The sequence below is a fragment of the Euprymna scolopes genome, chromosome 13, assembly GCF_053919585.1.
Source record: "Euprymna scolopes isolate OS-2025 chromosome 13, ASM5391958v1, whole genome shotgun sequence".
NCBI classification, from domain to species: domain Eukaryota; kingdom Metazoa; phylum Mollusca; class Cephalopoda; order Sepiida; family Sepiolidae; genus Euprymna; species Euprymna scolopes.
In genome coordinates, this window is record NC_136494.1 from 128,362,520 (window position 1) to 128,374,572 (window position 12,053).

General features: G+C 32.1%; 1 protein-coding gene across 2 annotated transcripts in view; it reads right to left on the bottom strand.

Annotated features, from left to right (window-relative positions):
- Positions 1-11,646, bottom strand: part of LOC145292187 (intraflagellar transport protein 46 homolog) — a 41,558-nt gene extending 29,912 nt beyond the window's left edge. The window contains exon 1 of one of the 2 annotated variants that reach the window (XM_080138478.1): positions 11,538-11,646. In XM_080138478.1, coding sequence (XP_079994604.1) covers positions 11,538-11,582 — 45 coding nt within the window. In that variant the 5' untranslated portion in view covers positions 11,583-11,646. Of the gene's footprint in view, positions 1-9,707; positions 10,297-11,537 lie in introns of those variants that run through there. The other variant, XM_080138480.1, reaches the window with a different exon arrangement.
- Between the last annotated feature and the right edge of the window lie 407 nt (positions 11,647-12,053).

Consider the following 12,053-nt stretch of genomic DNA (forward strand, 5'->3'; position numbering starts at 1 on the left):
CACAAAGGCGTTCGACATCATAAACAGACAGGCCTTGTGGGTAATTCTTGGGAAGATTGGATGTCCTCCTACCTTTGTCAGGATGTTTCAAGAACTCCACAGAAATATGAAGGCTCGTATTGCATTCAACAGGCGATTATCTGGGGAGTTTGTCGTTGACAATGGCATGTAACGGGGGGATTTTCTGGCTCCATCTCTATTCTCAATTTACTTCAGTGTTTCTTGTATACATACTTAAGGATTGCGATAAAGGTGTCTTTCTCCACTTTAGGACTACTGGCAAAGTATTTAATCTAAGAAGATTTAATGCCAAGTCACAAACGTTTGGAGGCCTAATTGAGGAACTATTTTATGCCAATGATGTTGATTTTGAGGGCGATATGCAAGCTATAATGAACATTTTTTTCAGCAGCATGTGACACCTTTGGCTTAACTATCAGCATTAAGAACACTAAAAGTGCTCCATACATTGAACCAAATATCTATGTGTATTTAGATAGCACAGTCTCTAGAGATGACTGACTGGATGTGGACATGTCTTCGCATCCAGAGGGCTAGCATGGCATTTGGAACAGTAGAAAAGTGGCTGTGGCATGATCATGGCATGTCTGTCAAAACCAAGATCAGTGTTTACTCGACATGTGTACTCTCTGTTTTGCTTTACTCATCTGAATGTTGGACAACGTCGGCACATGAAGCAACTCGAGAGATTCCATCAGAAATTCTAAACATGAAATGACAGTCACTGACACCGGACACGGTTATTCTCAGGAAGGCTGAGTGTTCGAGCATGGTGATGAGGAATCAGTTGCGCTGGGTTGGTCATGTTGTTCGGATGGTGGATGTGAGGCTGCTTAAGCAGTTATTTTATGGCGAGCTCAAGACTGGGAAACATCCTCAACATTGACCAAAAAAGCACTTCAAGGATTGCATAAAAGACTATCTTAAAGCTTTCAAGATTCCTGTTCAGAACTGGGAGACTCTGGCAAAATGCTGGCCTGTATGAAGGAGGCTAGTTAGAGGAGGATCTGAAATTTTTGGAAGGGAAAGAATCGATTATGCTGAACTCAAGAGAAACCTTCGGAAAGGCAATGTGTCAGTTTTGCCCATCGAATTGAACATTTGGAAATGTGAGGCTTGTAATCATGTGCTCCTCTCAAAAGCGGCTTACATTAACCACAAAAAAAAAAACACATGCCATGAGCAATGTGAGCAAAAAAATGGAGGCAGAAGTGAAACAAGTTTCAACACACAACTTTGTCATGTGTGGCAGAGTGTGCAAGTCAAATGCTGGCTTGAAAAGTCATCTTCGGGCCCACGGATGTGGTTTGGGTGTCGCTGACGATTAACCAGAAAACTATGATTAGGTTGGTAAGGAACATTGGAATGGCTAACGTCTGTAAAGCAGAAGCAATTGCCATAATGTGTTGGAAGTAGGGAAAGAGCTTTGGTTATAAGTTACAACTCCCAAAAGTAAATGGATTTGAAAAGAGTGAAAAAAAACTCTTTTCTCCCACAAAGGCTAATTGTCTACGACATAAAAAAAAATATGCATAAATAGAACTAAAAATGAAAAACATTGAATTAGAAAAGAGTAATAATGAATAGTGAATTAATCAGATGTTCTTTTGCAGAGCAATATGTAAATTAGTTAACCTGAGTACATCGATAGCATAGAAATGCTCAGTATGTTAATTAGAAAGTTGAATTTCATATATATTTCAGTTTGCAGGCATTGCTCTGTCATAAAATATGCTTAAATATGATAGTTTAATTAATTGTATTTAATATTATAGCGCCAATTCTCTATTGATTCTTATATTGTACTCATAGTAGTGGCAGCACGGCATGGCCCGGTCGAAAAATATGCTTAAATATATTTTAATTCATGCCGATTTCACACTTATTATTATAGAGCCAATACTCTATTGATTATTATATTGTACCCAATGTATAGTAATGATTTAAAAAGTTAAAAAAACAAAAAAAACTTGAATGCCATAAGCTAAAATTGAAACCAGAGCATATAGTTCTCTAGCATTATCTATTATCATCTAAGCTAAGTCCATATTCATAACAAAACATTAGAAATTAAGGTTGATAAACATTTGTGCATACATAGAAGTAACACATTTAGTCAACTTACACCTGCCAAGTTCCAATTTTTTTCAATTTTTGCCCCCTTAGCAGCTATCTTTATGATCTAAAAACCAAATCGAATTTGTTTCACAGGTTAAAATCCATTATATACCAAGTCTCAAGTTTATAGACCAAAAAATCTAAAAGGTTTCAACCGCAAGAGATTTTGAATCAAACGCTTTTCACCCAACCATTTTTTTAAAAATAAAATTCATTTAAATTTGTAAAATTCTTTTTCTTTCCACAAAATATGTTGCAAACAAATTAAAAGATTTCTTTTTTCTATTAAAGAACATTTGAACATTTAGTTAACGTTACAAATTCAAAGTTTTGAACAGCTAGGTTGTTTAATATTCAAGAATACAAAACAATTCAATCAAAAATTTTATTATTTGGTAAATTACTGAAAGAGAAAAATAATGGATAAATCTATTTGGATCAATTAAGTTTCAAGGACCTCAGAAAATAATCAAAATGAAAGAGATGACTTTGGGTTTACACCAGTTTCTTCCCATTCAGCTGTGCATAAAAAAATGGATGATTAAATAACAATTTAGGATGCTTTCAAGCGTACACAACACAAAAAATAGAATCTTCCGTTTTGACAAATAAGAACAACGATTTGTTTGTTTATTAAAATGTTTTGTAAAAACAAAAAAAACGCACAACAAAAATAAATATTTAATACCCCCCCCTTTTTTTTTTCTTAAAATAAATCTTTCTTTATATTAAAAGTTAACAGAAAACAATACAACTCAGGTTTATGATCGTTTACAGTGCACACAAATCCATTGCATATTTTCTGGGGTCATTGGAACCTAATTGATCCGTCTATTTATTTACTTATTTATTTTTTATGGAAATCGTTTCAGACAACGCATAAAACCACTTGATGTAAGGAGCTAAAAAAAGTTCAACTTCAAGGTCAAAAACTAGTCAATGATAAGTATTAGATGGAATAGATTCTGACCCAGAAAACGGCAATTCTTCCCCCTTCATCAGAATTATCACTCTTGAGTTTGTCAGGTGGGGCGTGTGAGGAATAAAGGACAAAATAAGGAAAGTAACAGTTATGTGCTTGCTAAAAGTATTTGAGAGTACTTGAAGTGTGATAAAACAAAATATTTCACTTAAATTTGTAAAACAAACAGTAAACAAAAACAAATGCATCTTTTTTCTCTCTTAATTTTTATTTAATTTTCTTTTCTTTTCAAATGGAAATATAACTTTAAATTTAAACATTATAATCGATTTTCAAAATAGAGATAATTTTTTTTCACTATTTCAATAAAGTTATTTCTATTTTCCCTTTCTTTGTGAAATGGTATTCATAGGGCGGTTTTTATTTTTTTAATCTCTTTTTAAGGTAGTTAGAGTGTGGAACAAAAAATATCAATAATGTTTGCTTAAAAATTAATTAAAAATTATTTTGCATAATTATAACAAAAATAAAGTCAATAAATTTATTCAAGTGTTCAATTAATTAATGGTTTAAAATTTCAAAAAAAAATATTTGGCCAAAATCCTGAATGATGAAAGAATATTGCATCAAATTTCATTCTTCAAAAAAATAGTTGGGTCGAACTCTTCAGGGTAAAAAGATTTTGGATCAAAATCTCTTGGTCAACCTGTCTAGGATGAAAAGTGTTTGGGTCAAAATCTCTCCAGTAGTGAAAACCTCTTCTGAGAGCAATGGTGACTCACCCAGAGTATTCATTTTATTTTGATATTTTAGGAAATGCAAATATGAATGTAGTGGAAAAGCTTAAAACAGATAAAATAATGAAAGTATAATTCTGGAAGAAATTTATTTTAAAATCAACCAAAGTTTATTTATTTTTAACAACAGTATTTTAGGGATGCCCAAATTTTTGTGTAAATTACCAACATTTTACACACGATCAGCCGCATCATCATTTTATGTCTATCGTATAATTGTGCATAATTTTTACAGAAGCCACTAGTCATTTTGACTGACTCAGGGAAACAGTGTTTTTTTTTTGCTATGGTTTATGTCAATTCTATTAATTAGAGACCTCCATACTTTTTTTGAAAATAGGCATAAAAATCACGTTGACCCCCCCCCCCCCATCTTTTAACAAAATAATGTCCAGTTGTAGTTGAATTTGCTTTTTTATAATTGCCGATATTTATTTTTTATATTGTATGAAAATTTTTTGGGAGGAATTGGAAAACCTTACTCAAAAATCTATGTTTGAAACTTCATATCATGGAATATTAGAATTTTATTCTATTTAAATCTTTTAAAAAATAATTATTTTTTGGAATTCTGTTTTTTGTAATTTAACTAATTATAATATATATTATTGAGAAAAAACGTTGATTGTTTTTAAGCATAATAAAATTAATTTTATGTCCATTTTTTATTTACAACTTTAAGGTAATAAAATAAATAATGGGTTTATATAAGTATATTTTTAATTATTTAAACTCTTCAGCTTTATAAAATGTTGCAATTTTTATGGACCTCAATTTTTGTTCAGTTTTCATCATATGAAATATTGGGGAGGTTAGAACATCTAAAAAAATATTTCCCCTCACATATTTAACAAAAACTGTTTTAAAAATATAATTTAAAATTGAATATGTATCTATAATTTCACGAAAGTCTGACCATTAGTTGATTTTTGCTAGATATTTTTAAATGTGTGATTATGACTTCAAAACGATCACTACATAGAAACGTTGTTTTAAGGCATCAATAATATAAACCTGATTTTGGTCTTACATTTTCATTATTTTCGTACGCTGTAAAAAATGATGAAAAAATATTACTAGTTTATATGAAGCTTCTTCTTTTAAATGGTATAAAAGTTATGATGATGATATTAAATTAGTTGCATCGTGTTACATATTCGGGTGGTTAAATCTGTCTTGGACTGGAGATACATACAGTATTTGATGATAATGGTGATGATGAATGTTCAGTGCAATTATAGAATAGATCACCCTCATCATTATCATATTCCATTTAACATACTGGCATGTATTGGACAGCTCTTAGAAATTGATTTCTAAACTAACTTATCACTGGCAAAGTCTTTCTTTATCCCTCTTTCTCTAAAACCCATTCTTATGACTTCCTCCCATGTTTTCCTTGGCCTTCCCCTGTCAACTGACCTCACTACCTCAACTGTTGTACATTTACTAACTCAAGCACTCTCATTTATTCTTTCAATGTGACCATAACAACAAAGTGTCCTGATCTGCACACATCTCCCCATACTATCCAGATTTTAAATTTAATATTCCTCTGAGATCACTGGATATAAGCTTTTTTTTATTTTTTTTTTAATTACATTTTCACCCCAAACAAGGCAAATTGCCACTTTGGTGTAGGGGGCTACTATCAGGGGCAACAACTACTGGGGTACTATGTAGAGATTTGGACAGCAAGATGTCGGTTCACGTTACACTTGAACTTCCGCACGTCAGTACTGTTGGGGAAGCAGGGACCTGGAATGGAATTCCAGAGTCTAGTGGTTCTGGGGAAGAAACTATTGGAGTAAAAAGATCTTTTACATCTAGGGATCTCTATAGTGTGGGGGTGAGATTTAGTAGCCTGTCGGGTCTGTCGAGGGTACACATTACCCACATATCATATCAGTCTCATATTTAATTTCTCTCCATGCAACACATTTCCTCAACCCTCACTGATAGGGTTACACTTCCATACATTATCACACTGTGTACACATGTTCAATAGACTTTTCCATTAATTAAGAGTGGTAATACTCTGCTGGTTAGTAATGGCAAAAGATATAACTTCTAACTCTTGCATCTCCCTGTGCTACAATGGTATCACCAAGATAAAACTTCTGAATAACCTCATCATCGAAATATACTTTTTACATATCAGATTTCTCACACGTTTCCATTGTTTTACACTTCTTGCATAAACAGGTTATCATCTCTCAACGTACATGTAATTCCACTGCACTTTTTGTGTATCCAATATTTACAAGTATTCAAACAAAAAAAACATTGAGTTGCACCTGTGTCGCTTTCCACAAACTGAGCAAAAAACTTTCCTTTTTCTCAAGGCTCTCCACCACTACAACCACCGATCATTTTGGTCTTGGAACATTAACTCTCAGACCTTTACTTTCCATTACATTCCTCTGGCTTTAATTTTTTAACATGGTCATTTTCAAGTCCAGCATAAACAAATTCTCTTTGCGTTGTCCTCTTAAATAATTAAATTCTGCTAAGTTTCAACCTTCATTTTCAATCCTCAAAGTGTTCTCTCACGGTCCACCTGACAAACTTATAAATTCTTATCCTCAAGTAGCCTTTGAACCTTGATAAGCGGTGGCATATTACAAAAAAAAAAAAAAGAAAAGAAACAACTCTATTCCATTGTTTCACAGGCAAATACTAAATCAATAGCATACAGCAACTTTTTAGACACAAATTAAAAGAAATGGATTTGTGCTGTTTATTTTAACAGGACTTTCAGTATTTCTGTACATTGCTTCAACAATCTTCATCAATTACTCATTTACACTTAGTTTATGTAAAACACACCAGACAACCTCTCTTGGAACTCTGTCGAAAGCGTTCTTCAATCCACAATAGTAAAATAGGTACTTTTTTTGCACTTATCTTAGGATGAATACAGCATTGGTGGTACCTCGCTCAGACAAAAAACCTAACTGCATTTTATCTATGTATAGCTGACTTTTCATTTGCTGCTCAATTATTCTTTCATTTTCAAGAAAGTAGAAAGTGAACCTTGGGTTTACTTTTGGCATCTCTGTAACTCTTTCTTCCCTTATTTTATCCTTTAGTTCTCATACTCCATGAGTGATGGTTCTGACAAATAGAAAAGAATTGCTATTTTTTTGTTTGTTTTTGGAATCTATCATCTAATACTTATATAGTTTTTGACCTTGAAATATTTTTAGCTCCTCACATCAAGTGGCTTCATGCCTTGTCTGGAGCGGTTTTCATTTTAAAAAAATACCTCTATGTAGTGATTCCTCTTTACCCAATTCACAATTGTTTTAAATTCCCAGTCTTCCTTTTCTTTTATGATATGTCAGGAAAAAAAAAAAAATGAAATCTACTTTTTGGTGAAAAGAAGAAAACAATTATTTTCGAATTTATAGTGGGGGATAAGCTTTGTATATAAATTTAACATAAAATAATTCCCAGTTGTTGGTGATTCAAATTTTTTTTAAAGATTGTTAACTATTTTTTTACCATTAACCTGTTTGACTGACAAGATCATAAAACCATGCATAAAACCTAAAAAAGTAGAACCTTCACACACAAAAAAAAAAAAAACACACACACACAGAATTTATCTCCCATAGCAATTTTTTGTTAATTGCCTTAAAGAACTAAAATGGCTCTAGAACGGAGGAGTGCTATTTTATGTTAAATTTTATATGAACCTAACTCCCCACTCTAAAATAAGTGTTTTGTATTATTTTTCTTTCTTTCCGACAAGTTTTTGTAGATAATAATCATCTTAAAAAAATAGAATCTCATTTTTTTTGGGGGGAGGGGGGTAGATGAGTGTGTTAATTTACAATAATACCTAGTATTTAATCAATGATATATATTGTGAGAAACTCCATTTTCATTCGTCATTTCTTTTGTTCAGTTGCCCACGCAGTTTAGTGGTCGGCCGTCATTGGTTAATTTTGGATGTGTCAGGTGATTTGCTTGGTGCGCTTTTTGTATCATGCTTATTTTTCAGTCCACACAGGAACTCGGCATCGGATGGACTCCAAAACCAGCGGCTTCCACATGGGAGGGAGCCACGACAATTCCTATCTTGTTGTATCACCAAACTGTTGGTGAACAAAGGACCACATCTCTATAAGCAGAGACAATTTTATGTTGCTGAAACTATTCTAATTAAAGGACGACATTCAAGAACAGTTCTTCATGTTCATTTACCAAATATTGGATTTTATCTCAATTCAACTAGAGTCCGAAGCAACTCACATTCCGGCTGAGTCCACCATGAGATTTCATGGATCCTTCTAAGGAACAAGAATTAGGAATTCATACTACTGGCTCCATGCATATGACGGCAAAACTGGCCACCGTTTTACAAACAGACTTTACCAGAACCAATAAACTTTTATTGCTGTTACATTTGAATAAATTTGGAGTTTGAAAGGTATGGCCTTTGTATTTGTGGATTCTTTTGCCTTTGCAGGGAAGAAATTGGAATGTGAGGAATAATTTCTTACAATATATATATATATATATATATATATATATATATATATATATATATATATATAGATGACTACTTCATTTAATCACATAAATATACGAAAATATAATTTTATGTGTAAATTTTCAGTATTTACTTCAACAGTGCTCAATAAATAGGTAGAGCTAGGTAGTAAGTTATAAAAATATATATGGCAATTTAGCTACACAGAATATTCATGGTTTCATTCTCATGAGAATTCGTCAGGCTTATGCAAAGATTTGTGGTTACCGCGTGTTTTTATATACACACCTTATTGAATTTTTAGTTAGCCTATCAGTTGCGCCTACCCTAATAAGCCAATGGGCGGACACTTTAAGGACAAAGGTACAGTTGACCTTAGGTTCACCCCTATGACATTTTTATTTAATTACTACTTTAAGATTAACAGATTGTAAAACATGCCGTGCGCAAAGAAATTTAACTCTTAAATCATAATTGTTTCAGTTACTTAATTTAGAAATGATATTTTTGTTCTGACAATAGAAACGAGTAACGCTACGATTTTTATCAGCGATGTACTAACATTTTATTGCGTTATTGGCCTTTCTGTAGAAAAAATTGTTCATGTTCGATTTCTAAATATTTTTTTAATTATTCCCTATTCAAAAACGGCATTGATTTAACAAAAAAAACTTTTTAATTATTAATAGCAAGATTGTCTGTTTATTCATAATTTTAAGGCCGAATCTTCCACATTTTTCAATCATTCAAAAAATAGGAAATAATTTTAGAAATCGTTTGAAATTACACATGTAAAAACTGTTAAATGTAAATAATTTTTTTTTTAATTTTTGCAAAATTTAAATAATTTTAATATATTTTTCAACTTCTTTTTCAAAAAAAAATTGATAAAAAAATCATATAAATCGGTAAAAATTTGTTACCCAAAATTAGATATATTTTATTTCATCATTCTAGTATATTTTAATATGTAAAAAAATCTAAGATTTACTAGAAACCAAGCACCCCTTACAAATATGAAATTTTTTTTTCTTGATAATATGGTAAATTAGTGTCCAATAATAATAGTAATAATCCATTGAAAAAGATCGAAAAAAGACGAGACGAAAAAATTAAAAGCAGAGAGTGTGCATTGTACATGTCCACCCTAGTTCTATTGTGTTAACAACGTTAAGAATATCAGGAAATAATAATTAATTGATTAAATAATACCATACTTTGGGGGAATTGCGCCAACTAGCTAAAAGTGCTCTTTTAGCAACCATGAGTATAGTGTGAGATATTCTCTCACCTCGGTTTTGCCCTTGACAGAATGAAAGAAAATAATCAGAAATCACAACAAGCTCACCTTTAAACTTGAACATAAATTTTATTAAAGTAAAAAGATCCAAATTGTAAAAGATGTGTCATCTTTAGCTTTCTGCTGAGCAGGGCTGGTAACACCCGAAAAGGGTAGTAGTTCATGGTTTATCTTTGTGTCGTACAGGATACAATACTCTATGCTGTTTGAAAAATAGCTGCAACAGGTTGATGAGTTAAGTGATGCCTTCCAAAGATGGATGCTGCAAGTCCGGTAGTCCTCGCGGAGTTCTCTGTTCATAACCATCCGAATGGCGGACAAATGACAGGTCAAAATGTAAACCTTAATTTCGTCTCTGAGAGACGTTATATAAGTAATGATGAAAGTCAATCAATTTACAGAGCACAACAGTGTACGATGAATACAATATTTCGTCCAACATAAGGGCATTGTTGTTCGCAAATGATAATAACATTTCACCTCACATTAGGGTATTAATGCGTCTCAATGAGACAAAGAGGTTTTGAGGCTACAAGTCTCGAGGGAGTTTTCGTACATCCATTCGACTTGTTGTCTGTGTGGAAACTGCCGGGCTGAAAAGATAAATTTAGGCCCAAGAATACCCTCGGCAGTAAGTAAAAACAATCAATCTGATAGGTTCAAACAAAATTGTGAGCGGTCAAACCAACCAATGAGGAGCCTGCTTATTTCTGCAGACTTTCTTACAATAGTGCACTTTTTTTTGAGTTAGCTCAATTACCCCAAAGTACGGTATTTAACGGTGAGATTTTTTCAAGGCAAATCTTTTTAAAAAAAAAAAAAAAAAAAAAAAAAAAAATGCCCCCCCCCCCTACTTGAAATGTTTCTACGTGTTTTTAAAATGTTTGGAACTTGACCCCCCCCTCTCGCTTCCTTCCCCCACCTCCGCCATCAAATTTGAAAAAATGCTTACGATTATATGTCTCGTTGACCACTATGTGGTCAAGAAGTGGGTGCTCGTTTTATGTTAAATTTATATGGGAAAGACCCACTGTTACAATGTTACACTTTTTTTTTTTTTTTTTTTGTTCATAAAAAAATTAGCTTTTGATTTCTTTTTAGGAGGTAAACTACGCTGGCTTAGGTCGTAATATATTTTAAATAAAATTTCCCTGCATGAAAAATAATGTTTGGAGAAAAAAAAGGTATTTATGTAGAATAAGGACCATGCTACTTTTTTTTAATTTTTTTTTTTAGAATGGATTATATTTACACGTTTAATTTAATTTTTTACAGTATGGTGTTTATGAAATTGTTACGTGAAAGTACAGGATAGTTAACATGTTAAGAATGGATTTCTAAATAATAGCGTTATTATTACAGTACGGTCCGTATTCTGCATAAGTACCGAAAAAAGAAAAAGGAAAAAAAAAAAGCTAATTTAAAATGTTTAAAGAGATGAACTTCTTTTCCGTTGTGCAACTTAAAATAAATAATTAAAATTTCCATAAGTTCTACAAAGTTTTTATTTATTTATTTTTCTATGCGTTTATGGAATTTACTTTCTTTTTATTTTATAAAAGATGTTTCCTTCTTTTCTTTAAGTTGTGTCTTCCTTTCTTTTTAAATAGACATTTTGTAAATGTTTTCTTTTCAAGACAAATTAAAAGAAAATGAATGAAATTGCGAGAAAATGATTTTCGAAAACTTAACAAATTCATATTTGTTGACATTAGTTACGTCGCTACACATGCGGCAGTAACTGGATAAAAAAAATCGGAAAGTGTCTTCGTAAAAGATATTCCAACCTTTTATCCCATTAAACAATTGATGCAGACAGACAGAACTATAAGAACTTAATGAAAATGTTTTGTAAATAAAGGGAATTTATTCTCAAACCTTGTTTTTTAAGTCTGGACTTACACCAATCGGACTTGTCGCCATGTTCAGACAAAACGCAACTAGAATCAAGGGAGACAACTCTTAATCTTTTCTAATTTAATTCATGAGTTTCAAGACAATTTTTGGCAGGTGTGCATTTTAGTATTTTATTTTTATTATTATTATTTTTTTAAGACTTCCACTCGAAGCAGGAAGAAACTATTCAAGAAGTTCTAAAGTTTTTTTTTTTTTTTTAATTCTCCGAAAATGTTAAAAGTTTAGCATAACTTTTTGTTAAAAGCAAAACAAATACTTGAGTTGGTATCCGGAAGTCTTTTTTTGTTTGTTTGTTTGTTTTTGCATTTTTATCCCAAACAAGGCACATTGCCATTTTGATGTAGGGGGCTACTATCAGGGACATAAGCTACAGGGGTACTATGTAGGGAGTTGGGCAGCAAGATGTTGGTTCACGTTACACATAACTTCTGCATGTCAGTACAGTTGGGGAAGCAGGGACCCGGAAGGGAATTCCAA